The following is a 26,968-nucleotide window of genomic DNA, read 5'->3' on the forward strand; positions in this document are numbered from 1 at the left end:
GTGGCAGCTAAGCATGTATAAAGCACTAAATACGGATGTCGACAGAGGAATCCAGTGTCCGATTTCAACCATACAAAGTATAGCTGTGTAGCAATCATGAGAAGATGCAATATGCAGCCTTGCCTGTAGAATGCACGCCAATAGGAACAGGCAAACCCCATATCCGGGTGGATGCGCAAGTCAGGGATGGGGTGCGGGTGATGCGTCAGGACTGCATCGATTGATTATCGTATCACTCCTAAATTGGCAACGCCCCCCTTGGCGGCCGCGTCGGGACCGTTCCCATTCCCTCCTGGACATTCACCACTTTCAACCTTCACCTGCCGTGTTCCTAGTTCCCCTATAATTCTGCCTCCGATATCGTTTTTGTATTGCTGGTAGCCGATTGTTCTTTCCACACTGCGACAACGATACGCTGTTGACTGGCACTCTGAAGCGGCAAAGCCAAGCTTCCCTTTCCATTGCTTTCTAAAGCATCAGAACCGTGCCGGTGTTGCCTTTTCATTCCCACAGATTTCTAATCGCCGTCCTTGTCGACCTTGCGCGACATCACGCCTTCACGACACCATTATTCGTTTTTAATACTTCTACCACTCCACCACGGAGCTTAATACTTTCTCGCAACACTCATTTGACAGCCACTCCTGGTGTTTGGTTTTGTCTCGACTTTGCTTGTGCCATCAGGTTTTCTCCGTGCTTAACTCCACGATTACCTCATTTTCCACTTGCAGCGCAAGCTGGAGGTCCACACAGCCTGCGCAAACCAGTAGATGACTTTATAAGGATCTTTGCGTGAAGATTGCTCTTAAGTATCATGCAAGGTTTATTCAGACGGGCATGGTGTCACGATCAAAGCGACAAGAAAGAAAAGGCGTTGTTGTCAAATTCCACAATGCGACCATCATCCCTACTCCACGTCACACCCTTGCTCAAAATGAAGCGCAAGCGCAGTGAAAGTCCTGGAGAAGACGACGCTTCTCTCATGCAACGCGATAGCAAGAGATCAAAACTGTCAAATCTAGGACGACAGACACCGATACAATCTCAAGACACTAGTCCTCATACTCAGTCGAATGCAGCATACATAGGCAGATCAGTTGCTAACAGTCTGGAGAGACCTGCTGGTGGTGTGACTAATCCACAGAAAGCGAATGTCTCCGATGATCAGTACTCAGATGGAGACAGGAAGCCTTTGGACACAGAGTCGAAACCTTCATCGATAGATTCTGTGCATCCGCCACATACTAAAGCAGATGACTCTACTGCAACTCAACCACAACAATCCGAACTCTGCCAGATCATTGAGCACCAGTTCAATCTCGAAATATTGCTCAAGCATCGTGAATTGAGACTAATAGAGCAAGAACTTGCCAAATGCCAGGTCGCTTTGGAACAATTACGCAGATGCGAAGTTGTACCCTACCCTGGATCCACCGGGTTATCACAAGCAATCTCCGATGGAGTAGGACCCTCGATCAAAGCACAGGCTGGATTCACTCAGCCACAAGCACCCGCACCTTGGGGGGTTACGGATGGTCCATATACGAGGCATTATGCCAGATGGCTGCTCAATGATCCTACTTTCGATTCTATGTCAATTCACCCAGCGCAATCTACTACAGACAACTTTCAAGCCGTCACCGAAGGCCGCTCGACTCGCAATAGCACAGTGTCCTCCAGCAGAACCAACAAACATCGACCATCGCGAGATTCTGTTGGCAATCTGAATCATGCGTTGCCCAACTATCCCACGCAAGTACGCGGAAAGGGCGGTCCTCTAGTCATCAAGCGTATAGCAGACAAGAAATTCGTAAAGTTGATTTGCAACAATTGTCAAAGAGGCGATTTCTCCAGCGTACAGGGGTTCCTGAACCATTGTCGGATTGCTCACAAAGTCGACTACAAGAGCCATGAAGCTGCTGCTACAGATTGTGGGCGCCTCTTGGATGAAGATGAGATGCATCTGATCCCTCAAACGGCTGCTAATGTTACCCCCGCGCCGAAGGCAGCTCATCAACGCGCTCCTGCACCCGCAGCGCAAGTTCTCGACCCACCATCTGTTCATCCCTTGAACATGCAGATTGTGCCGCACTATACGTGGAAAGTACAAGCAGCAGCAGCCCGGGCGGCGGCAGCTCGAAACATGGAGGCCGGTGTCAACGAAGATGCGTCGATACCCAGCCGCCAAACACCAAAAGCACGTAATCGCTCTGGAAGCGATGTAGCTCGCGGTGCCGCCAACGCATCTGCGTTCCATTCGAGCCCTCTTGTGGCGTCTTCTTCTACCCCTTATCTGTCTAGTCAATTTGTCAGACGTGGTTTTGGAGGCAATCTTGCTGCGGTCACTACCAAAGCACGTGAGAAGGTCGACCTCGGCGTCGAGTCACCAGATGAGGAAGGTGTTCCTGCAGGCACTTCTCGCAAGCAGTCCGTATCCAGAGCACCATCGACCGCGCCTGGCGCACGACTTGTACAGACCTCAACGAGTTCAAGTATGAGTCGTTCGCACAGCCAGAAAGGCCAGCATGCCCCTCATTCGCGCCCCCGCCCAGCACCTCTTGCGCCCCCTTCTTCTCATGCGACTTCTCTCCGCAGCCGTGATTATGGGGCCGAGGTACCGGAATCTCCGTTTGATTCACACCTCTCTCCGCATACCGCAGACAGCAATCCTGGCCTGGTCTCAGACCACGAGGACGATGATGGGGTTTCTGATCTCGATGAAGCTCGTTCAGAACGCCACGCATCTCCCGATGAACCAATAACACAGCTGAGCAGCATGAGGAGAGGCATGGGGGCGTGTGGCGAAGCTATGGATGTGGACGTGGAGTTTGAGGACGACGCAGATGGTCACCATGAAGTACTCATACGACCTCGCGGATTAGCCTTTCAGGAGTTTTCGCAGCGATCTGCTGGAAGCACTAGTGCTAGACCCGTCAGTCGTTTTGGCGAGGCTGCGAAGTAGATGAGGAGACCAAGCGAATCGTGGGATGGTACAGGCTTTGGAGTGCATTAAATTTCCTAATAATGGGATACTGTCATTGTAAACTTGGGGGAACGCTTCGGGGGGTTTGGGGGAACTTTGGCTTGGGCGGGAAAGGGGCGAACAACTTCAGGTGTCTTATGTTGCTTTCGTTCTTCAGGTTGCCAACCATTATGGACGACGACTTTTCTTCACTATTGATGAAATAAATTAGACCACTACCACTACTGTAACTGCTACTAAGCCTACTCCACTTTCCATCGTCTCTGTTCTTGATTTGCTTTTTCTTCTTGTCGAGCTGTGACTATCTCGTCTCGTTCGATCTGATCTTGGAACGTTCAGTGCTAATCTAAAAGAAAAGGAATACCAGAAGAAGAAGAGAGTGGTCTTGATTTATGTCGTATATATAGCTTCAAAAAATTTGGTCTAAAGGTCTGTACAAATTACCAGACGATCATGTCTCTCGAGCCTTTCCTGACATCCATGGATAAACAGCCCGACAACGCCAACAATATGTACAACTTGTTTCTTTTCCTCGTCTAGCTAGCAATAAGTGCGGGCCCGGCGGGAGTCCCCACAAGCATACTGCCATCACCGATCGGTCGTCGTGTCCCAAAATCCAGCGTCTTCGTCTTCGTCCTCATCCAAGTCTTGGGTCGCAGGTTCAAGTTTCGCATCACAGGCGTTTAGGTCGTCTTTCTCTGGCAGGTTGGTAGTGCTGCTGCTGCTGCTGGACGGAGAAGAGGCTATGTGATGGCTTTTGGGGCCTGTGTCTTCGTTTGCGGTCGCGCTAGTCCGATCGCTAGCACTGTCGAGGAGAAGATCCGTCTTCGTGGCAGAGAGATGCTTACGCTCGTGGAATCTCTGCTGTTGCTGCTGCTGCTGCTGCTGCTGCTGCAGCTGGCGCTGGTAATCAGCAACAAGGTCATCCTCAAGCAACAGCCCGGCGTCGACGTCGACTTTCCGGAGTGCGGTCCAAGTGACGTCGGAGCCTCGGAAGCCTTCGTCTCTCATGCGTTTGAAGGCGTCCAGAGCCCCGTCGTGGTCTCGGATGCCTACGTAGCCTCCGACGAGAGAGTTCCATGTGACTTGGTTCGGGGACATGCCTTCTGCGCGCATCATGTTCAGAGTCTGCTCCGCCAGGTCGATTTTCTTGTGTTTGGCGAAGCCGTGCAGGAGGATAGACCAGGACTGGATGGTTGGAGGTTGACGCTTTGTAAGCCGCTCGGTTGAGTCGGAGTTGCTTGTATCGTGGGAATCGTTGTTGTCGCGAAGGGATGGGAGAGACGTCTGCATATCCTGAACCACTTCGGCTGCGTAGGATAAACCACTAGGGTGGGCAGTGAAGGCGACCAGAAAGGCATTGGAAAGGAAATCCGCCTGAGTGAATTGAACCCATGGTTCTACACCACGCTCAGCGAGGTAGCGGATATGTTTGTAGAGGGCGTGTTGTTTGTACAGAGTGGCTGCTGCCCCTAGTCGATGAGCCGAGTGATCACGCAGGTAGGCAGATATCATGATCCCCAGGGCTTGGACAGGTGGCTGGAGGAGGCCGGTGCTTGGGGGGTTGCGGTCGCTAGAAGGAAGGATCCTTATACGAGAAAGAGGAGTGGGGTCGAAGAGCTGAGTGAATGCTTCAGCGACTGTAGCGAAGGCGGTATCCGGGCTGCGGTCGAAGTGGTGGAGGTATAGACAGTGTAGTACCTCGATGGCGACGACGGGGTTCTCCATGATGTTGATGTCGGCGATTGCTTGGCGGATGATTGCATTCAGAGTTTCCGAGTCTTGAATGCTTTGTTTGCAACCCTTGAGCAAGATGGCATGAGTATACTTGTCCCCCTGCAAGCCGCTGTCAACAAGGGAATGAAAAACATTAAAGGCAGATTTCAAATCTCCGCTTTCGACGGCGTTTAGCATGACCACATTGCAATGCTGCACGTTCAGCTTGACGCCTAGATCTGCTAGATTCTGGATGATCCGTAGACTGAGCCGTAGACCGTCTGGCTGGACGCTGGCTCTGCGCAGGATGGTAGTACAAGTGCTCTCGAATGCAGGAGAGTTGAGATCAGCGCCAGCATTCGCGGCAAGAAGCAGAGCATCCAATGCTTGCTCGAGAGAATCTTGTCTGGCTAGATAAGAGGCCAGATGCAGCAAAGTGTTGTAGTGTACCTGCACTCGATGGCGTACGATAGTCTGGAATATCGACAGGATCTGCTCGCTAGAGCAATAGGGCAGCAGGAGGCGGATAACGCTGCCGTTGAGAATCATTGGCTGTGGACCAGGGCGATCCATGACAGCACACATGACCTGAACAAGCTCGTCGACGGCAGATTGCGATGGCGCATGCTTGGAGGTGGCATAATGCGTAGCCATAAACTGGAAACAATCGTTGAGCCAGGCAGCAGGGAGATGTGGCTGCCTGTGTGTGCGCAGAAGAAATGCTGGTACGAGGTGTGGCGAATTGCGCATCAGATAGAACAGAGCATGAAGGCAGACGTTGTACCAGGACAAGCCAAAACGCACCTCGATCTGCTCGACATCGGGACCATCCGGCTCCCATTCTAGAATGCAGCGAACATATTCAGCATCCTTAGCTCGAGAAGCGGAACTGGATGGGTGTCTGAAAGTCGACTTCCCAAGCGCACTATTGTTCAAGCGCGCGAACTCGAGGTTCCATTTCAGAAATGGCTCATGAATGCGGTAGCCAAACTCATACGCGTGGTCTTGCGAGCCCGATTCCTTTCGCAGTCTGACAGGACGACCAACCTGGACGTATTTGGGTGGGATGGGGTTTTTGGAACTGAGAGCGTTGGTGAGAGCGTATCGCCGCATCCTAGCCATCACTTCTGCCCTTCTATCATTACGACTGCGTTTTGTTTCAGCGTCATGGGGTGAAGACTGCGGTTGCCTGTTGATAGGTTGATCTGATTCCTTTGGAGCAAGGAAGCCAAAGTCTGTCCGTGTCGATGTAGAGGGTCCGTCTTGCTCGCGTGACACACTACTCTCTCGATCTTTGCCCTGTCTAGCGGCCTTTGAATCCTGCCTCTTCTGGTAGTCCTCACCGTGGTGATCGACAAGCGATGTGTTGAGGTCGGTAAAGGCGTGTTCGTACCAGTCCTGTGCCAACCGACTGCGACTACTGCTCGATCTTGAGACATGACTGTCTCTCTGACTGTATAACTCTCGCTTGGTGCGAGGTAGTGAGGGATTGGATCCAGCGCGGCTGCCTCTCCGATGCTTGCTCCTCGACTCTTGTGCATCATGGATGGGTGCCTCATACAGCTGATGTTCAGTATCGGATTGTGATGGTGCAGCAGCGGGACTCGGCCGACGCGCAGACACAGCGAGATGACGGCGAGAAGGCTTCTGTCGAGCAAATGGCCATGGTTGGAAGACTCTGGGCGCCAGGAATGGGAGGATGGGTAGTTCAGCTTCGGCCACAAGCCTGACTTTCGGGATGCGACATGATGGCATAAGCGGGCATTTACTGTCCGAGTTTCTCTGCCTTGTATGTGTGCTTCTTGCGAGGTTGACTTGCGAGGTTGACTAGTTGGATGTGCCAGGAATCACAGTCGGGATATGTACAGTGGAAATTATACGTCTTGACGTGCCTTCCTCAGTTGTCTGTACCTCATGATTTTTTGGGGGAAGTTGCGGAGGAGAAGCGGAGTTTGGTCTGTTTGCATCCTCCCATCCTACTAATCTCCTCATAGCACAACTATCCACTGTACACTGCTTATCCTCAAGACTTGATTCACAGACCACACGTATAGGCAGATCTACTCTCACTTCTTCGCTAGTCGCTCGTACCTCACCTTAGCACGTCTCGAGAAGCGCGTACACCATCCACCGTCAAAGAGGAAGAGAGAACACGAATAACATAAAATCCCCATACCACCACCACAACCGCCGCTACCACAATGTCCTCAGGCGGCCTAGCAAACGCTGCCGAAGATCGCAAAGCGCGACTCGCCGCCCTCAAGTCTCTGAAGCGCAAGCAGCCCGAACCAGACGCAACCACAGACCAAGACGCCGACTCCTCTCTACCAGCGCCCAGATCACCACGACATGACACGAACGACGACAACGACGCAGCAGCGGCAGCGGCCAAATCAGTGACATCAACATACCTGTCAGGGCGCAATTACGACGCGGAGACGCGCGCCCCGAAGTTCGGCTTCGAGCACAACCCGGCTTCGTCGACAGAGACCCTCGAGGCCAAAGCACTGGAGTTGTCCGAAGCCACACGTCTTCAGGCGGAGAAAGATGCGCTGGAAGAGTCGAAGCCCCTGGACTTGTTCAAGCTGCAACCGAAGAAGCCCAATTGGGACTTGAAGAGAGATCTGGATCGGAAACTGGACGTCCTGAACGTCAGGACGGAGAACGCCATCGCGAGACTCGTGAGAGAAAGGATTGCTGCTCAGCAGGCTGCTAAGAGGAAAGAGAGCGCTGGCACTGCTACTACTGCTACGGCGAACGGCAATGGAGACAAGGAGAAGGATGAGCTGGGTATGGACGGTGCATCATTTGTCGAGGCCACTCGGGAACGAGAACGTGAAGACGAGGAGGATGCGAGGAGAGACAAAGTCTTGGATGAGGAGCTGGAGAATGGCAGCTGAGGACATGAAATTTGAGTACAGGAAGATTCTTCCCTTGCTCTTCTCTAGCCCCCTTCCTCCCACCTACCATCCAAGACAAAGCCTCTTGCGTCGAGTCATGGAGGCTCTGGGCGCATCAGCACTTGACGCTGCATCGCTGATTGGACATATTCCTGTCCTGTTGCACTGCTCGACAATACCTGCAAAACACCTGCAAGAGAGCTAACCTGAGCAAGCAAACGCATAATTAGCTTGTCTGATGCATTAGACACAAGGGTGCGGAGACAAGCACCCCCATCGAGCGCATTGCAGAGGAATTCGGGATGACTGAAGGATGAAATTCATGTTGACTGGATATTATACTTTCCACTCACCATAAGAGTGAGAAAAGCGAAGCAAAGCAAAGTGAAAACTGCCTCATGTCGAGAGCGATAGACAGACTCAGCGACTAGTGTCGCCAACGGACCGCGAGAACGAGCAATGTCTAAAAGTGAAAAGGAAAGAATAAAGGATAACACAAACAAAGAACAAAAACCACGTGAATTATGAACAGCAAGAGGTATCTTGACGCGAGAAATCCAAAAGAAGCCGCTCCTCCTGAGACCTGGAAAACCCATCGAGTGCAAATCAAGTAGAACACAAAGGGAAAAAGAAATTATCAGTGAAGAAAAAATGCACACCTCGTCAATTGCCTTGACTCGTCTGTGCTTCAATGCCCCCGAGCATCAAGACAGGATCCAAGCCAGAAGCGCCCCAGATGCGATAGCATCAACAGCGAGAACGGCAAGCGCGATCAGTCTAGCAGTCCACGGCACAGTAGCACCTCCGGTCACACCAGTGGAAGACATGGACGCTACTCCTGAGATTGCGAATAACAGACTCGACACGACCGCAAAGATAATCCCGGCATCGACCTCCTGGTATTGCTTCTTGCGACCAGTCAGGGCCAGGAGATACCCTACCACCATTATTGCTAGAGATGCTCCCAGACACGTCGCGGCCACAGGCGGGAGCCAGAGAGGGCTCCGCTTGTTGTGCTTGGTGTCGAAGGTTCCGTCCGTTTGTTCGATTGCACCATAGGATTGGCGAAAGTTGGGACGATTCGACAAGGTTTGGGCCTCCTCGTCCGAGGAGCTCATTGCGTCGTCGCGCTGAAGAAGGGGTTGTCGGCCCGATGCTCGCCTGCCTTTGAAGATCTCACGAAGGCTGCGCCAGGTCTGCGTGAAGCCCGACTCTGCGTTTGGATCTATAAAGAGCACATATGCACCGTCTTCGTCGTCGTCCGACGGATTGTCGTATTCACTCCAGTATTTCTGCCTCTGAGCTTCCGGTGGTGCGTAGGCTTGGCTTCTCTTTTTCCTGAATGAGCTCAGACGAGGACTTTGTAACTCATCAACAATACTTATGCGACCAGCGTTGGATTGATCTTCCACTGCTGTCGTGTCGCCATGACCAGACTCTGATGTGTTCGAGGCAGACATGTTGGGCGTCGTAGCTTGTGAGCCGAAATTTGAGTATACGCCATGATCACGTTTGCCCCAACCCACGGATTTGGGCAGTTTGCGAATCTCCTTCTCCAACAACGGAATCTAAAATAGTCAGCCTCTAAATGTCATTTTGCTTGTTCAAGATTGATGGACATACCCAGAACGGTGGGACTGTATTCTCCGGTTTGTGGCATTGCCACACGGCGTGGTATTCCAACGAGAAGCCACGCACACGCTCCACGAGATGGCTGTTGTCCAGGACCCGTAGGAGGTTGCTCGCATGTGTTCCCTCTTGATGTACTCGGAGGACGGCGAATGGAAACTTGTCAGCATGGGAGCTGTTAGTCATGCTGTCAATCGTGTCGAGGTCGTTCAACGCGCTCTCCTTCATGCTGATCGATTTGTCCAGAGTCGACAGAAGGAATCCGCTGGAGTCAGCTGCGATATCCGTGAAGCGTTGCCGACTGGAAGTAATGGTGACCAGGGGCTGATATTTGGGATTGCTCGAGAACCAAGACCGTAATTCTTCGATTTGCTTCGACGACTCTTCCGTATTCGAAGCTTTGCGAGCAGGGATGCTTGATTCCGGGTTCAGGGCTGCAGCAAGGTATTTACGTTTGACCATAGATTCAACGACACCAGTATTTTCCGCGCCGGCTTCGGTCTGTCTAGCAATAATGGCTTCATCCTCCTGAGTCCATCTTGCCGCTACATTGGCGTTTTGAAGTCGCACTCCTGCGTTGTTCTCTCTGGCTTCGAGAGTTGTCGAGCTTTGTTTCTGCACGAAGTCGGTTTGATCGTCGATTACCAGAAGCCCAGTATCGTATTCCGCGCTGGTGGAACCTCTCCTGCTCGACGTCGAATTGATTTGACTGTTATTTCGAGATGCAGTACCTATAGGCGTGCTTGATACCGACTGCCTTCTCACCGCATGAGAACGAGTGTGCTGGAGCAGGAGTACCTGGAGTTCGACGACGTTGTCCGGGTGCACCCAGTACGCTGCGTTCCTGCCGCCATCACCAAGAGGTAATGTGGCGAAGAATGTGTCAAACTTGGTATGGGAACTAGACTGCACCACCTCGCGAAACTCGGCCACTGCTTTTCGTAGACTGAGGGACTGCTGTTGCGGTTTTGAATTGATCAATGACGTCGTTGCTAGCGACCCTCTCATGCGCTCTTCATACAGAATCCTCACGGCATCCAGTATCTCTTCCCATTCTATGAGCAATGGTTCGAGATCGACCTTGGTAAAACTGCCGGAGTCTCCGAGGACTTCTTTATTGAAGCTAAGCTCAAGTCCGGAAGACCTTGTCCATTTTTTGTGTTTCTTGATCAGTTTCCGGAAGGCAGTCTGTTGTGCGGTGATGAACCTCGATAAAGATCGCAACTCCTCGCCGGCTCTGTTTCATGTTAGCCACAAGCTTATAAGACATGTCCCGGCAGTACATACTTGAGAACATCACTCTCCAGTCTTCCGTATCTTTCTAGACGTTTTGCCGTGATGCGGGTCTGCGATTGGCTTCCTCGGGAGCGTAGTTCTTTTGTCTGCTTGTCGAGATGATCAAGTCTCCTCTTGATTTCCCCAGTCTTACTCCACACAAAGAGATTGATTCTCTTGTGTTGCTGACAGAGAATATCGAAGAGAGCATGTTCTATCTCCTGTCCCCGAGTGTCGCCAGTCCCAGGTATAGATATGGTTGAGCCATTGCCGGGTGTGGTGTTTTCCTTGATGAAGTGCTTTATCTCGTCGTAGTCGATGTTGTCTATGTAGTAAAAAAGAAATGGGTCAGTGTCGCCAATGCGTGAATGAATTGTTCGAATTGCATCGCTTACGATGTGCCCATGCAGGTATAGAGTGCGCTCGCAGAGAGGCGCCGTACTTCATGATGACGCTATGGGGACGCTGGTTGGAGAGATAAGGCAAGGTCAGGCAAGTTGGGGTGCGACTCAACGCTTGTTGACTAGGAATGTTCGAAGCGCGACAATGGAATTGATATGAAAGTGCGGTATCTTAAATTATGTAGTGAATTGAACCATGTGCATCGGCCACGCCTCGAAGAAGCATGGAAACCGAAGGAGCATTGAGTGCATCGAAGGACTGAAAGAAAGAGGACGAAAGTGTATGTGCTTTTACCACCAAAGACATCACTACCTACTAGTACTCCAGTGAGGCGCAATGAACGCTTACCAGGAAACGTCTGGTCTAAGATACGGCTAAGGGCATTTGTGGAGTAAAGCAAGACCAATTACTGCGAGACCATAAGACTGCCAGAAACCACTACCGGAGGACCCTCGACGGACCATCCATGCGAACTGTAAAAGCTTATTTTCTTGTTCCAGCCAGTGTGCATGTCCAAGGTTGTCACAAGCTTGGCTGTATCGGGAAGGACATCGCGTGCCCACTTTATTCACTTGACTTTTTTCTGCGCAAGCATGTGTGCGTTGTGCAGTGCATTTTGAGTGGAATGCTCAACTCCTCTCACCATTGCAATACGTAAATCGAGATCAAGTATGATGTGCCCCCGCAGCTTGAGAAAGTGACGAGATCAGCATATGGCAGATTGTACATTGTCTATCACACTGTACATCACAATCAATGCGACATACCTTACCTTACAGAAGAACCTGAGACTCTGGTCAATCATGTCGGACATGTGACGTAGGGCATACAACCTGCTTCACTTTTCTTTTTCCTGTACACACCTCAGTTGGTAGTCCAACTTGCTAGTGGACTATATGACTACCGCGACACTGTGATGAACGTCGGAAAAGCCACCCGCTCAGCTATGCCACTCTATTTTCCTCTCCACAAGGTGTTCGCGGGTGTTTGGAACCCTGTAAACCTCAGACCAGGTAACTTACCTTGCTGCAGCTGAGCCAGCAGAAAAGCCTTTGCTTAGCGCCTAATAACCTAGATCCACCAAGGATTGTTTGCCAACTAAGGTAGACACCGGCTCGTATGACTTTACCCGCCATCAATCTGGCTTGCACATGAAAATGTAAGGCTCAGCTTGTGACTGAGCACATCCATGTCGAGGAACCTCAGATATGTCCTGGTCCAATCGTTGCTTTGCTGACATAGTGTATCACTGTGCACGGTTGTACAGTCTTGATTAAGTGGGTGCCATACCCTCCCGTTCGTGGAGACTACCATGATCTGGCTACGCTGGGGAACAAAAATACTGCGGGAGATTCTCCTTCCACATATCTTATGCACCTCGGACAATGGCCTGACCATCGGGAGAAGAGATGGTTTGCCTATAGACTGCCGATTAAAGTAAGCGTCCAATCGCACATAACAAGTATCGTTCGAGGCACCTCAATGGTCAAGCTTTTCGGGCCGGCCGATAGGATAACACGAACATTACCTTACCTATAGTGGTATATGTTCTTAGACCCTCAACTCAAAGGGTCAAGCCTCAAATACTGTTCCGCTGTTGCAGGCTTGTCTAGTGGAATGCGTGCAATAAACGCAAATTCGAGGCGCCACGCACTACCCACACTGCACGTATAGCAGATCCACTGTGGAACCCATACCGGTCAATTTTTCGTGTTACTGCACCCATGGTGTTGCAGAAATATGATCTAACGGCATTTTTCCTCCAGTACAATGCAACGCCCTAGACATGCACGGTCTCTGTGCCGGTTATCTCGTATGCAAAATTCAACACAGCTTGTACTTTCGAGTGCGTGTGATGTTGCATTCTTGATCCGAGTTGCATCGAAGAGTGTCACCGTACAATCGATAGAACGACTTGAGCACTGTAGCCGAGCAAACGGAATCGCTCTTTCCGCTACCTGGGTCGGACAAATCCCGAAATGTGTCAGCGACCATCAATGCTCTTCCCTTGAGACAGCGCTACTCTCTTGCTGTAAGGACTCAAGCTCCTCTGGCGGGTTGCGCTGAAGCCGGCAACTGGGTCCTGAGCTCGTGACATGTTCCTGGCAGAGTCTGTCTCCTGGGCATGATATCCTGCTTTTGTGTCGACTTTCTTCTCGCCCCGAGGCTCATCATACCGAGGCGCACTCCTCCGGCTGTCGGCCGTCGAAGGTCTGGCAGAGCCCGACCTGTGATGTCTCTGTCTAGAGTCCTGTGACCTGCCACGACGACGACCACGCTCCCCTGGACTTGTCGAGCCTCTCCGCAGTCTTGTCCTTCTCTCGCTGTCGGCAGTATAATCATCGTATTCCCGTGTTCTAGATGAGGAAACAGAGCCATCCCGTCTCGGGCGCTTTGCCTTTCCAGGTAATGGTGATAAAGAAGTTTCTCGCATACTGTCTGATGGCGGGAGACGGCTATGACGGAGGGCGCTAGTAGGCTGAGATGGCATCGGAGGACTGGGGGAGCGGGTTGAGACCGAGGCTACAGAATCCGAAGAATATGATGATACTGAGCGCTTCCTCGAGACTTCTGCCAGGTCAACGGATCGTTTGCGCTTGCTACCTTCTTTCGTTGAGGGACGGTCAATGAGCATTTCACTGTTGGTCTGCGCGTTAGCGAAGCGCGCGCTTCTTCTCTCGTGTTTGTCTTGGACTCACTTTGCTCGAGGCTCTTCAGGTGCAGCATTGGTGAGCTTGGGAGCCAGCTTCGGATTTAGTAATTGCTGAGTGCGGGACGGTCTGGACTGGTAAGGGCGCTCTTGTGTCGCCGACTTGCATTCATAGCTGTAATGACCTGGATAGCATAAGATAATTAGCAAGCGCCCGAGTTGTTATGCGCCGACTGGTGTACCTGCCTCTTTTTAGACATTTCTGGCACAGTGTTGTACTGGAGGCTTTGGAGCCACCTCTGCCGTGGCGAATCATAGCAATAACGTATTGTTCGTCAGATGGGAAAATGATACGCCGGTTGGTCGCAAGTGAGGAGATTCGCCAGCGCAAGCGTTTGAGGCTTGATCGGCTGAATGTGAATAGTAGGACTTCGCAGAGTGTGTGCCACACAAAGTGAGCACTACGACTGTCTCTATTCACTGTATCTAAACCGCAGGTTGCTATGTCAGGTGCGTTGAAGACAACGCAAGTCAAGGTCACGAAATGTACTGTTCGAAAGGTGCAAGGTAAAGGTACCTCACCTTATTATTATTATTATCAAACAATCACCGTACCGAACTCTTGATTGACACCTTACCCTACCTACCTTGACGGATGCCTGAGATGAAGCCGTACTGTGGAGTCAAACATTTACAGTGTGACTTCAGTCAGTTTTCTGGTCCCTACAAGTAATCGACAGCGGGCCGCACTTAGCGTTACCGACGTGTTACCGACTCATTGCAGAGAACGACGCCTTGCAACCTGAAATTCACATTCGTGTTGATAACCTTGACCGACCCTATCGAAAGCGCATCGTCAATACGCTGCTTTCCAACCACTGGGAAAGGGCAGCTCTGGAAGAATAATTGAGCGTTGCATTGAGCGTGCCTACTCAAGGTCGCCTGTCATATCGCACTTCCGTCGAGGCGCTTGTGTCGTCTTCTGATCCCTCTACATAACAGTACATCATACTCATCATCCCACTATTGGCGCGAAGACAACCCCAGCGGACAATCAAATTCTCATGTCTACTTACCATCATGCCCGAACCTCTGGACTTGGTGTTGATAATTTTCCTTGAGCCTCCAGTTTCCTGAGATCCTTTGCAAAGAAAAGCCTTCCTTTCGAAATCCATTCTTTTTTTTACACGCGTTCGCAACGTCGAGCGGGTCACGCTATCATATAGCAACCGGCGCCCAACTATCTCTCGTTGACCACGAACAAAATTAATCTTGACCGGGAACTTGCTGCATTCTGCATAGATGGCTTCCGTCACCCCGGATGCTGCTGCTATCAAGCGCACCTTTGCAAATGTACGTTCTATACCCCAGAGTCCATCTCGAGCTATCTGCTTTGGGGTAGCTTCAGGCTAACAATACCAGGTCGCCGCCTCTGCCTCCAGTCCTGCCCTCCCCAATGGGACAGCTGCACACAAAAGCAATAATGATGAAGCTATGAATGTATTGGAAGCCAGTACTGCAAATGGCAGCAAAGCACAGAATCCACCCACAAGCGATGTCACGCGAATCAATCCTGCGATTCCAATGAAACTCGCTCAATCCATCCCAAGGCCTCCTCGGACTCCCAACGAGCCTGCCCAGTCTGGCTCCAAGTCTCAGGCGCAAGACGCTCGTGCCAGCCACGACGAAGCCTTGCCCCTCGGTTCCCTCCCACCCTCAGCCATCTCGGACGAGACCTCTACTCAGCTTTCTTCCTCAGGTAGTTCCGCCAAGCCTGCAAGCCTTGACGGGAAAAGCGTTGCATCTGCGACCACCTTTGCCATGGATGAAAAGGAGTCGTTGAGACCTGACGACAGCGCTAGCGTCAAGGCCATTGAAGACGAAGAATTGTACTCACCGCCTGAAACCGCAGCTGCTGGCTCGCGAATCGATTCCGAGACTGGGGCTCGTGCTTTCCGCGATCAGCTGCAGGAGATCACTTCAATGGGGCCTCCGTCCCTCCCCACTATACCTGCTGTGGATGCCAGAGCCACCTCTAAAGGAGGGCTTCTCTACGACCCTTCGGTTCCTTCACCCGCAGGCCAACCCCCCTCCTTCACTCAAGCAACGCAGGCAATGCTTGGCAAGCCGGCGGACTTCCCTCCTGATCCCAAACTACTGGAAGCTTTGAGTAACCCAAGAGACCGTATCTGGGTGCTAAAGCTCGAGCAGGACATAATCGATTTTGTCAAGGACTCCAAGGAAGCCTTTGTTGATCTGCCTCAGTGCAATTCCTTCTACAGGATGTTGGCTCATAAATTAGCCGATTATTACCTGCTAGGACACGCTGTTGACAACACCGTCACTGCTGTGCGTCTCTACCGAACTCCCACATGCCGCATGTAAGTTTGATGTTATGCCTTGAGTTCTGTATGCAGACTAATCCTGCAAAGTGCTCCACCTCTGACGGCTCTCACCACTCCATCGACGGCTTCAAACACGCCACCACCTTCTGCCCCGCAGGTAAAGATATTACGACGCGGTGGCGAGGCGCCAATGGCCAACACAAACTCCGAAGCCGGTGACAGTGATAGTGAGAAGAACAAAGCCCCTCTGACACGTGAGGAGCGTGAGCAACGTTACGAGCAGGCAAGGCTTCGCATCATGGGCTCGGCCAAGCCTGAAGTCGAGCCAGCAGTCCCGAAAGAAAAGGACGACTCTCGATCGAGCTCTGTGACTGGCAAGAAGAAGCCCAGGAAGCAGCGCACTGACAGTGAGGACGGATTCGACCCTCGATCTGCTTACAGTTCTTATCCACCTGGCTCGTCTTTTGCCCATTCCGGTGTGCCAGATAACGGTGCTGCAGCAGGGTATTATCCTGTCTACTCTGATAGCAGCAGCAACAATGGACCTGTATACGGCACAACGAATGGATATGCGCCGCAGACATACAATGCTGTATACGGTCAGACGATGCCACCGCAAGCATCGTACCCATGGCTACAGCAGGGATACGGCAACGCTCCTGATGCAGGCTTTCAGCATTGGGACCAGGCACAGCAAAATGGCAATGACTTGGCTGTTGAATTTCAACAGATGTCGTTCCACTCACCTCAACAGCAGGGCCGCCCACACACTGGTCCGTACAACAGTCAGCAGCAAAGTCCGGCATGGCCTCAGGGCATGCCTTATCAACAGAGTTTTCCAACACCACCAGGGGCCCAGCAATACGGACCCTCGGATCGACCTGCTTCGTCTGCCAGCTACAACGGTCCTTACGGTTACGGTCCCTCTCCAAACCAGTATATGGGACCCAACAACGCTGCGATGAATGGCGCCTTCTCGCGCGGCTCGTTCAATCCGCAGTCTCAGGCATTTATCCCTGGATATCCTGGCCAAAGTGGTCCGATGAATTTCATGCCCGGCATGGGTCCATCGCCGAATGGTTACAACGCTTATGGGCACCCTCAGCCACTACAAAGGCAAGGGTCGACGAACTCGCAGGCCTCGTCCTACAGCGGCCAGCGATCCAGTAACGACACCGGAGCGAGTACGGGCATGACCCATGCTCTTCCTCAACCAGTGTTCTCCCCAAATGTCCCCATGCCTTATCAGGGTCAGAAATGGCAACCGTCCATGCCATCGCGAGCTGGTACCCAGAGCGGTGCGAATGAAAGATCCCCTGGCGGCGGCAACGGATCATCAGCCAGCACCATTGCCAAATGGGGCACCCCGGCATCGCTTCCTGCAAAGCCACCACCACCCGCAAAGGACTCGTTCGACGTGTCTCGTATCCAGGACCAACGCGGCACAGGAAGATTCAATCCGGCCGCCGCTGCTAGAATGGCAAGTATGGGTTCACCGGGCTACCATGCCCTGCCAAACATGGCTGGCATGCGTGGAGCGCCGGCCGGACAAACACCCAGGAGCGGGTAGAGGCCGAGGTCGATAGGAAAGATTCAGTAGTAGAAGGATGAATTGGGGAAAGCACAGAGTAGTATCTGCGACAATCCCTCGAGGAGAAAAGCATAAAATGACACGAAAGCAAAGCATAGCAACGGGGATTATCTTTTATCTTCTCAAGCGTATGCGTTTTCTTGGTAGTTTTGGTTTTCTGTGGAGAGAGGGGGGCGGGGGTGTTGGCATTTGCTAGTTTCTTAAAATAGGGTAGACAGTAGAAGTACCGAGTTAACACGAGATTGTCAGCATGTGTTGCTTTAGTATCACTAGGAAGAACATATCACAACGAGGGCGCGAGTCCCATGTATCATGATGATTGGTAGTAGTAACCGTAATATTATTCGTAGTGGTAACAATAGTGGTAGTCCTGCAACCAACCAACCACCTCTCTCTTTTATCATATATCTCTTTCACTGCTTCCGCTTCCTTACTCCACGCCATTAATTGCATTTCTCTCTCCTCTTGACCCCTTCTTTACTCATTGAATATGTGACAGTGCCAAGTTCATACATGACTTTCGTTCGTTCATTTCGTTCTCCTTTCCGTCGTTGCAGTAACCATAACCCTGCGGTCTCCTTGTGATCTGTTGGCGCTCTCCGTAAGCAGTCGGCGCTTTGAGGATGGAACGACTGGCTCTTTCCAGGAATCGGAGTTGATCTCGAGGTCGATGTGTAGGTCTGCCGCCGCGCTCACTCTCCCGCACCCCTTGGGCCTCGTGAGGTCTGTTGAGTGTCCTTCTTTCGCCATCTCATGGGCCATCAGGGGGCAAGATGGGTCTGTATCTTTTGCTTTCTGTCCCGGATCGAGATGTTGTCGAAGAGCGGTGTCTTTCAGCTCATATCTCGCTTTCCGTCTCTCTCTCGAGCTTGTCCGGACTCTCGAGACACGTGCCAAGCCCAAAAGAGCAAGGATCGGAAAGAAAAATCCAGGGCCGGATAGAAAGTCAGAGTTCCGAAAAACAACTCAAGACTTGCCGACCTCCCTCCAAGCCCTCGCAACCCCCTGCTCAGCCTCCCTCGTCGCGCGTCCAATGTCGAAATTCAGCATCTTGTTCGCGACAGCCGACAGCTCCGCGTTCCAGCGCGTCTTGATGCGGTCCGCTAGACCTGGCGTCGTCGTCCTGGCTGTGGGCAGAGGAGGCGGTCCCGCGGGCGAGATGATGTTGTTCAGTAGTGCGGATTGTTGGCGCAGCAGAGTGGCTTGGTGCAGGCGGTTGCGCTGATGTAGGTCTAGCGAGACGTAGAAGATTGCCGTTGTGAGGGTTGCGCCGCCGAGCTGGGATTGTGGTTAGTTATGGTTTCTCTGGTGTTGTTGTTCTGAGGGAAGGGGGGTGGGGCAGGTGCATGGGAAGATGGTATGCGTGGTTGTGGTGTCGGGGTTTTGTGCGTATGATTCATGTTCTCCATCAGGGTGGTTTGCGAGAGGGTGGTCGAGATGAGATGAGATGAGACGGGGCACTTACGAATCCGCTGATGAAGCCCATATTGTAAGATGTGTAGTTGTGTTTGATAATGCGATATAAGTATCCTAAGACAAAGAGTGTAGCAGGTCTGCCAGTCTGCACAGAAAAGGTAGGTACGAAGTGTGTTATTGTGTCTGAACAAAACGGTCAACAAAAAAAAAGACAATCGGCGAGTGTTTTGCGGGATGGCGGGCGGGCTTTGCGGGCGAGTAAGAGAGACTCCTTGATACCGTAGCCACAGTACAGTAAAAAAGAGTCCAGAGCGGGATAGTTCACGATTAAATCCGCATAGCACCGTGAGGGTAGCGGAACGCCATATCTCTCGTGTATTCTCTGGCGCTGCTCGAATCGGCCCTTTTATCTCACGGCGACCGTCTTTTCCCTGGCTGGCTGATCGGTGTTTCTGTCTGCCTGTGCTGCTTGTTCCTGCATTTGATTACTGTAGTCCAGGGTCCAGGTTTATCAGGATGAAACGAGCGGAAGAGAGAACGCCAAGCCAAACCTCCGAAGTTGGCCGCAAAGACTCCAAACTCGACGACGATTACTTGAGGTGTGATGAAGAGTAGTAATATGATATCCGTGATACTGTTGACCACACATCCACGGGACTGAGAACATTGCAACAATACACACAACCTCCGAGTCTTCTTCACAACACAACCCAGCATAATCACCCTCATCAAACATCAGTACTTACGAAGAAAAGCAAGAAACAAAATGGCAGGCGGCGTGGTCAAATACCGCCATCTCTCGCGCTCCTCGTCGCACCGACAGGCTCTATTGCGCAACCTCGTCACCTCGCTCTTCAAGCACGAGTCCATCTCGACGACATGGCACAAGGCCAAGGAGGCCCAGCGCCTGGCTGAGAAGCTTATCACGTTGGGAAAGAAGAACACGGACGCCAGCAAGAGACGGGCGCTGTCCATTTTCTACGTACGTTTTTCTTTTTTGCCCTCCCTTCCCTTTCCTCTTCCTGCGACCTAGACATATACAGAAGCAGAAACGACGCAAAAACGAACTGACGGCTCCAGGAACCCCACGCCCTCCTCCCCAAACTCTTCGGCCCCCTGCGTGAACGCTACGCCGACCGCCCCGGCGGCTACACACGAGTGCTGCGCATCGAGCCCACGCGAGAAGACCAGTCGCCCAGCGCGATCCTCGAGCTCGTCGACGGACCGAAAGACATGCGGTTCGCCATGACGGCGCGCACGATCGCCAAGGTGCGCGCCGATGGCAAGGACATCAACGACATGACTGCTGGCAATATCGCAAAGGTCACGCGGTTCAGAAAAGATGGAGAGGTGGAGCTCGAGAGGATGGTCGGCAGGTTCTCCAGATTGAATGCTAGTGGTGATGAGGGCGTTGAGCAGGTTAAGAAGAGGAAGGTTTATCCTCCTATTGAGGACAGTCGATAGGGAAATTTCTCTTTCTTCTTTCTTTTTTTTTGCTGTTTCGCATTCAGGAAAGCGGCATTTTTATTCTTGTACTATCATCAGAAATCATCACGGTCATCATGGATTCCGAGAGACACGATGAGGAAAGCAGACAGCCATGTTGTATTATATGTAAGTTTTCCGCAGACACTCGAGGTGGTCCAATCATACGAAAATAATATCCAAAAATTACAAATCTTCCCTTGATCGTTAGCGCAACCTGCTCGTGGCTGCATGAATATGTGCCTCCTCAACACAGCGGCAACATTGACCGTGGACCCCAAAGAGATGTCCGAGAAACGCCATTTCGATTCCGAACAGAGTTGCAAATGACTCAAGACAAGAGAGCAGCTTCAGCAGAGTCCATTTCCCCCAACCACTTCCCTGACCATGCCCTCGGCCTGCCTCGCCATACTCTCATTTTCCTTGCCCGCGAAAACACAATCCTTCTGAATTTCCTGGTCATCAATCATCCCCATCTGAGACTCGTTGCTCTTCTCAGCCAGTCCTACACCCACAGAAGCCACAGTGGCGGTAGCCGTAGCTAGAGCAGCAGTAGCGGCGACCTGACCACTAGCAGCCTGAGCGGCAACGACACTCAGCAGTGCCTTTTCCAACGCCAACTTGCACTCCCCACAAAAGGTCGTTGTGTTCACTTTGTTGGACCCTCTGACATTGTTGTTGCGCCAGTCGACGTGGGGTAAGGGGACGTATTTGCGCTTGACCGATGACCAGTGCAGTCTCGAGGGCGGTGCAGCACAGAGTACTGGGCTGCTCGTCGTGTGGCCGCAGATTTGGAAGGTTGTCTTTTGGTGGCCGCACATCGTTGGTCTATCGGTTGGGTGATCGGTTTTGGGTTGTGGTAGTGATTGATGCTTCCCTCTTCGCTCGACGCCGATACAGAGATTTTGTTTGAGAAAAGAAGAGGATTGAGTCGTCCCTGGAGCAGAGGCCGTGCAACATTCACAACGACTGAGAAGGGCAGTAGATAGGTCTTTGAGCACGATAGGACATGAGACACAAGGTCTTGGACAGACAGAGCTCGTGTGTGTGATGTATAGTATGATGATTCCAGACGTCCAGAAATTACGGCAATGTCTAAACTGACCTGAGTTTTCGACAAGGAAAGAAAGTCAAGATAGGTCGTTTTGCCCATATTCTTAGTTGAGAACCTGTGGAAAGGCTGCTTGATATACCTTCTCGATGGCATTGAGATGACCACATACCCCTCTCTCTTTTTTCCCTCTCCATCACAAACTCGCATGCAAGCGGACGCGCTCGCGCCGTGTGCCTCATTTCCCGAGGATGACCGAATATCAAAAAGAGAAGAACACTCGTCTCAACTTTCCCTCTCTATATCGTTCATGCCGATCAAAACGGACACGACTAATGCATCAAAGCCATTAGTCTGATGCGGAGAAACATGGGGTGGACGTTATTGGGGAAAAACATAAAAGAACGACGTAAGAGATCGAGGACAATCAAGCAGGGGTTGGGAGAGTGGTAAATTTCAAGTACCTTGCGTGCTTCGGGGAGAAAGAGGAAACCGTTCGATGGCAACGACGCTGCATCTGTGACAGGGAAGTTGAGCGGATCTTGACGTGTTTTTCTCCTCGTTTAGATATGATATGATGTGTCGACTTTACTCTGCGATCTCACATTCCGCGGATGGTGTAGGAAGAGTGGCTGGCGGACACGGTGGACATGTGCTCATATGACTAAGGAACAGGACAGCTACTCATACTGCCTTGAGCTGAAAGGTGATCTTCACCATTGTGGTGTCTATACCAATTAGCCTGAAATGCAGTCGCTAGCCTCTTTCATCGAAGAATGGTGGTGATCGTGAAAGTGATGCGATCCGGGTGGATTAGGTGACTGAGGTGGAAGCTACAGGAATTATCTGCCATATTATCTCGGCCAAGGAGGAGCGATCCAGCCCCTTTGGTCACACGAACAGGAAGGGACGCGTGAATTCTTGGCCTTAATGCCATTGTAGTGTATGCCGCGCAAAGAAGATGTCTAGGTGTGGTGAGGAACCCGGTCACATTTCCGGGGCACAGAAATTTGAAGTGACACTTGTGTCCCTCAGCTAGACATAAGGAAATTACGGTATCCTGGAGGATCCTCCGCCCAATGCACAATTGGTTGAAAAGGACGATACATGTCGAAGGTGCCTGTGCAAGGGCTACATATACTTCACACTACCACAAGGAAAATACCAGGCTGGTCATGGGACACACATCGTTCTTTTCTCTTTTCAATTTGCATGTCTCGTTGGACCGTGAATGTCCAGAGGTCGTATGCCATCGTCGTCTAGGTTTGCTATGCTGGTAGCTTCGAGTGTGTTCGTGAGTGTGAATTGTTATGGTTTAATTTCTTTTCTCGCTAGATTCTTTTAGATCATGTCAGAGTCACAGTGATCCTAGGGGTGTGTATCGTCATTTAACAAACTCTGAGGAAGTCCTTGAGATGGACTGAGATCCCAGCCTAGAAGGGAAAAAGTAGGCCAAGACACCGATTGCTGATCTGTAATCTTGAACTCGAGCAGCATCGATTCCCAGTGTTGGTAATGCAACTGCAGCAGGACAGCGTGCAGTCAAGATCTACACAAAGTCAAAGGTGTCTCCTCCCTTCTCGCGTAGCATATTGCCAACTCTCTTGGACCCGACAATCCTCTCCAATTTCAGCGCGTCGAAACGCGAGAACAACGCCCTCGCACTAACGTCGACCTCCTCTACACGGCCTTCTGCGACCATTGTGCCAAGGAAACCGGCAACAAGCTCGCGGTAGAATATTGCATTGTCGGGTAGACCATACATGATGATCTTCTTGACACCCTTGACTCGGTAACGGTGAAAGTGATGCGCTCTACCCGTGTATAGAAGCACCGCATGCCGCCCAGTCAGGAAGTGACTTCTGGCCCTACGTGTGTCTGACACACTCGTGTATTCCGAGATGGCACCGAAGGAGATATGCTGAGTGTCATTCGAGTTGGCGAAATAATTTCTGACCCGCACGAAGTCGAGGTAGGAAGGAATGAACAGCATGACCCCGGGTCCACCTTCAGCGGGACGAGGCAGGCGGGTCAGTGAAGGCACGATGGCCGAGGTGAAATACTTGAACCTATCGTCTGGCTCGCTGACAGGACTCGGGCTGTCAAAGCGGGAGAAGGTTTGTTTGATGCTCATGCCAATGTCCATTATGGCGCCGTGATATATCGTTCCATACTTGGCTTTGCCAGCTATGTTGAGCATGGAGCTGTTGTACAGTCTGTTCAATTCAGGAGTGATAAAGGAAGAGAAGACAATGGTTTGGCGCAGGTACTTGGCTTGATTGTCAAGGTACCAGTTTCGAACTCGGCTGAAGTCGCAGCCGTGGGTATCTTTGGGCTGGAGATTGAGATGTGAGAAGACAAACTCCACATGCTCCCAGTTCTGCATGAGCATGGCATCGGCTTGATCGACTATGCAGACTTCGATACTGCTGAGGAAATCACTATCGGCCTTCTTTGGCTCGGAGTTTTCAATGATCCGCCGTAAACCCAAAGCAGACGCCAGGATGATGTCTGACGCGTAGAACTGCGAGAAGAATTTGACGATCTTTCTAGTAAATTTGACGCCCAGCCTGAAGTCGTTGTCATCGTTGCCTTCGAAGAGCTCCCGGTAATCGGCAGGCATAGACCCCGGCTTGAACTTGTCTTCGTCACCGACAAAAGCATCTTGGAAGCGCTTTTTGTTCTCTTGTTGCTCTGGCTGACACAATCCCATCAGAGCATCGACGTATTTGGCGCAGGCTTGTCTGGTTTCCAGCAGAATCAAAACCTTCGGCCTGGTGAAGCCCTGGTCACGTAGCTCGAGGTCGTCGGAGTCTTTGGTTTGTGACAAGCGCTGGTTATTCTTAAGAACCCTGTCTCGGCCTTTATAGACGTGATTGAGTGCGTGTAAAGACGCAAGCTTCCTCAAGGATGCAGCGTTCTCTATCGTCCTTGCGCCACAGAGTAGATCCTGGTAGTTGAAGATGTATGGTGAGATCACCTGTTCAAGTGCGCCAATTTCTGGAATCTGGGTTTGCGCCGCATCCGCAAGCCTTTGCTTCAGATGAAGTTGTTTGACCGACTTGCATGGTTTCCGAGCATTGAGCTTTTCGCCGATCGCAAGAGATGACAAAGTAATGCTAGCTTCTTCTCCGGCTGCGGTTTTTTCGGCCTTCCATTGATTGCTTGAAGCTGCTTTGAGCCGGGCTTGGAGATTATCGTCGGCGGGAACGGAAAGGTGCAACTCATATGGGTCGGAAGAGTCCTCGTCCTCGTCGTCCTCCACGGTATCTTCTTCCTGCGCCGAGAGTTCGGCGTCTTCGTCTCCCTCGTCGACGTCACTGTTGACAGCTGCCTCTAGATCATCCTGTATCTGTTCCTCGACTTCTTCCTCGCCCTCTTCCTTCGTTTCTGTTTCGGCAGAAGCTGGTGTTTCGGCTTCGACTCGCCTTCGCTTGCGCTGAGGCCCATCGGAGTGGGAAGACTGGACGAATGTTTGCAAGAGAGTGTTGTATGCCTTGGTTTTTGCTTGGCCAGTGGGCTCGTCATCGCTCATATCTGAGGCGGCGTCCTCGGAGTCTGAAGACTCTTCTGCCTCGTCGGCTTCGGGTTCGGGTTCGCTGTCGGAAGGTTGATCTTCAGGATCTTCGATTCTGCTTGTCCTGAATTCGTTTCTCCCAAATCTCTGGCCTCCTCTTCCACGACCTCTGCCTCCTCTGCTCGGTCCGCGGAAACTGCCTCCACCTCTGGCACCGCCGCCTCCTCTTCCTCCTCCTCGAGCGCCTCCACGGCCACTGCCTCCTCTAAAGCCTCCACTACCTCCTCTTGCTCCTGCTCCTCCTCTTCCGCCTCTGCCGCGAGGTGGACCACCTCTGAACGGCGGCATTTTTGATGGGTGTGTGGTAAGACGAGATTGGAAAAGGTGAGAGACTCGGTCTAGTACAAGTACAGTGGTAGACGAATAAATTGTTCCAGGGTCCCTGCAAGAAATGGCATTCTTATCGATAAGGAGGGTACTGTATTGTACATAGGTCTACAGTACAGGCACAGAACTGGCAGGAACTGGCCGGCAAAACTCCGGGAGTCTGATCCGACTTTTCGAACCCGAGTTTGGCGCTTTTGCTTTTGGAGTGGGATTTCGACGAGTGAATTGTGAATCGAGCTGAAAGTGCGCGGCGTCAACACCAGATCAACACCATCTGCTTCTGCACCCTCTCAATCTCCCTCAGTCGTGTCACCATATTGCCCAGTATGGCTGAAGATTCATTCCTTCACCTGGCCAGGCCTCTCGGTCCCGCTGCAGTCGGATCCCAGCCCACCACCGCCCCGCTCGCAGTCACGGTGCAACCACAGGCCATCTTCGCCATCCTCGACCACTCACTCAGAAGACCCGCCGACCAGGAGCGCGTTATTGGTACCCTTCTCGGTGTGCGATCAGACGACGGAACCGAGATCGAGATCAGAAACTGCTATGCCGTGCCCCACACCGAGACTCAAGAGCAGGTTGAGGTCGACATGGACTACCAGAAGCAAATGCTCGCCCTGCACCTGCGCGCAAACCCTCGCGAGGTTCTCCTGGGCTGGTATGCCACCAGCAGCGACCTCAACACCTTCTCCGCCCTCATTCAGAACTTCTACAGCCAGCAGGGCGACGGCACCTGGCCGCATCCCGCTGTGCACCTGACGCTGTCCACCCAGCCTGGAAAGGACATCGAGGCCAGGACCTACATCTCTGCCCCCGTCGGCGTCACTGCCGAGCGTGCTGCCGACAGCTGTCTGTTCATTCCCGTCCCCCACGAGATCAAGTATGGCGAGGCCGAGAAGAGTGGTCTGGAGTTGATCGCAGGAGCACGAGACCGCGAGGATAGATCGCAGCTCGTTCAGACCGACATCGAGGCCCTAGAAAAGGCCGTCGAGCAGGTCCTCGAGATGCTCGAGCGTGTCTCAAACTACGTCAGCAACGTCTTGGACGAGGAGGCCGAGCCTTCATCTGCTCTCGGTCAATTCCTCATGAACACCCTTTCTCTCGCGCCCAAGGTTGACCCTGCCGACATCGAGAGGGATTTGTACGTTTGTTCTATTCCATCTGCTTCACTCGGAATGCTAACATATGCCCCAGCAACAACCACATCCAGGATGTTCTCCTTGTCTCTTACCTCGCAAACACCATTCGCACCCAGATCGATCTCTCCAACCGCCTTGCTACTGCAGCACTCACCATGGGTGGTGAGGCCAACGCCACCACTGGCGAAGCCGGCCAGAAGGGCGGCAACCACAACAACAGAAGACAAGGCCAAAACAGGGGTCAGAACAGGCCTATTGAGCTGTAGTGACTCGAAGAGGTCACTCAGGGCCCGGTACGGCTCGCTCGCTCACTTCACCTTGACCCTCTTCGCTTTCTCGACGTGCTGCATAGCATCTCGTACATTTTAGGCTCTTCTTGCACGAAATCAAGGCGCTGTTAGAGGGGCTTGTGTACTTTGGACGATTTATTTGTAACGGACTCTTTCTTAGAAGCAGAAAAAAAAAAGTTGCGCCATGGCAGC

At 52.0% G+C, this 26,968-nt stretch overlaps 10 protein-coding genes across 10 annotated transcripts; 5 read left to right on the top strand and 5 right to left on the bottom strand.

Annotated features, from left to right (window-relative positions):
• Positions 1 to 814: 814 nt before the first annotated feature.
• AAFC00_002567 (uncharacterized protein) lies at positions 815 to 2,962 on the top strand (the record flags this gene model as incomplete). The annotated part of the gene is made up of 1 exon (XM_069341902.1): positions 815 to 2,962. One exon carries the CDS (start codon positions 815 to 817, stop codon positions 2,960 to 2,962), a length of 2,148 nt encoding a protein of 715 aa, XP_069198409.1.
• Positions 2,963 to 3,571: 609 nt separating this feature from the next.
• AAFC00_002568 (uncharacterized protein) lies at positions 3,572 to 6,454 on the bottom strand (the record flags this gene model as incomplete). The annotated part of the gene is made up of 1 exon (XM_069341903.1): positions 3,572 to 6,454. One exon carries the CDS (start codon positions 6,452 to 6,454, stop codon positions 3,572 to 3,574), a length of 2,883 nt encoding a protein of 960 aa, XP_069198410.1.
• Positions 6,455 to 6,900: 446 nt separating this feature from the next.
• Positions 6,901 to 7,599, top strand: AAFC00_002569 (uncharacterized protein; the record flags this gene model as incomplete). The annotated part of the gene is made up of 1 exon (XM_069341904.1): positions 6,901 to 7,599. One exon carries the CDS (start codon positions 6,901 to 6,903, stop codon positions 7,597 to 7,599), a length of 699 nt encoding a protein of 232 aa, XP_069198411.1.
• Positions 7,600 to 8,303: 704 nt separating this feature from the next.
• On the bottom strand, positions 8,304 to 10,950 carry AAFC00_002570 (uncharacterized protein; the record flags this gene model as incomplete). The annotated part of the gene is made up of 4 exons (XM_069341905.1): positions 8,304 to 9,167; positions 9,223 to 10,465; positions 10,516 to 10,828; positions 10,899 to 10,950. 4 exons carry the CDS (start codon positions 10,948 to 10,950, stop codon positions 8,304 to 8,306), a joined length of 2,472 nt encoding a protein of 823 aa, XP_069198412.1.
• Positions 10,951 to 12,889: 1,939 nt separating this feature from the next.
• On the bottom strand, positions 12,890 to 13,871 carry AAFC00_002571 (uncharacterized protein; the record flags this gene model as incomplete). Its single annotated transcript, XM_069341906.1, has 3 exons — positions 12,890 to 13,544; positions 13,605 to 13,740; positions 13,802 to 13,871. 3 exons carry the CDS (start codon positions 13,869 to 13,871, stop codon positions 12,890 to 12,892), a joined length of 861 nt encoding a protein of 286 aa, XP_069198413.1.
• A 986-nt stretch (positions 13,872 to 14,857) lies between these two features.
• Positions 14,858 to 17,470, top strand: AAFC00_002572 (uncharacterized protein; the record flags this gene model as incomplete). The annotated part of the gene is made up of 3 exons (XM_069341907.1): positions 14,858 to 14,908; positions 14,978 to 15,936; positions 15,988 to 17,470. 3 exons carry the CDS (start codon positions 14,858 to 14,860, stop codon positions 17,468 to 17,470), a joined length of 2,493 nt encoding a protein of 830 aa, XP_069198414.1.
• Positions 17,471 to 18,457: 987 nt separating this feature from the next.
• AAFC00_002573 (uncharacterized protein) lies at positions 18,458 to 18,977 on the bottom strand (the record flags this gene model as incomplete). The annotated part of the gene is made up of 2 exons (XM_069341908.1): positions 18,458 to 18,769; positions 18,957 to 18,977. The coding sequence occupies 2 exons, from the start codon at positions 18,975 to 18,977 to the stop codon at positions 18,458 to 18,460; spliced, it is 333 nt and encodes a 110-aa protein (XP_069198415.1).
• Positions 18,978 to 19,673: 696 nt separating this feature from the next.
• On the top strand, positions 19,674 to 20,371 carry AAFC00_002574 (mitochondrial 54S ribosomal protein bL17m; the record flags this gene model as incomplete). Its single annotated transcript, XM_069341910.1, has 2 exons — positions 19,674 to 19,889; positions 19,988 to 20,371. The coding sequence occupies 2 exons, from the start codon at positions 19,674 to 19,676 to the stop codon at positions 20,369 to 20,371; spliced, it is 600 nt and encodes a 199-aa protein (XP_069198416.1).
• A 2,621-nt stretch (positions 20,372 to 22,992) lies between these two features.
• AAFC00_002575 (uncharacterized protein) lies at positions 22,993 to 25,308 on the bottom strand (the record flags this gene model as incomplete). Its single annotated transcript, XM_069341911.1, has 1 exon — positions 22,993 to 25,308. The coding sequence occupies one exon, from the start codon at positions 25,306 to 25,308 to the stop codon at positions 22,993 to 22,995; it is 2,316 nt and encodes a 771-aa protein (XP_069198417.1).
• Positions 25,309 to 25,673: 365 nt separating this feature from the next.
• On the top strand, positions 25,674 to 26,752 carry AAFC00_002576 (uncharacterized protein; the record flags this gene model as incomplete). Its single annotated transcript, XM_069341912.1, has 2 exons — positions 25,674 to 26,488; positions 26,542 to 26,752. The coding sequence occupies 2 exons, from the start codon at positions 25,674 to 25,676 to the stop codon at positions 26,750 to 26,752; spliced, it is 1,026 nt and encodes a 341-aa protein (XP_069198418.1).
• Positions 26,753 to 26,968: the final 216 nt, after the last annotated feature.

The sequence above is a fragment of the Neodothiora populina genome, assembly GCF_041146345.1.
Source record: "Neodothiora populina strain CPC 39397 chromosome Unknown canker_contig_15, whole genome shotgun sequence".
Classification (NCBI taxonomy): domain Eukaryota; kingdom Fungi; phylum Ascomycota; class Dothideomycetes; order Dothideales; family Dothioraceae; genus Neodothiora; species Neodothiora populina.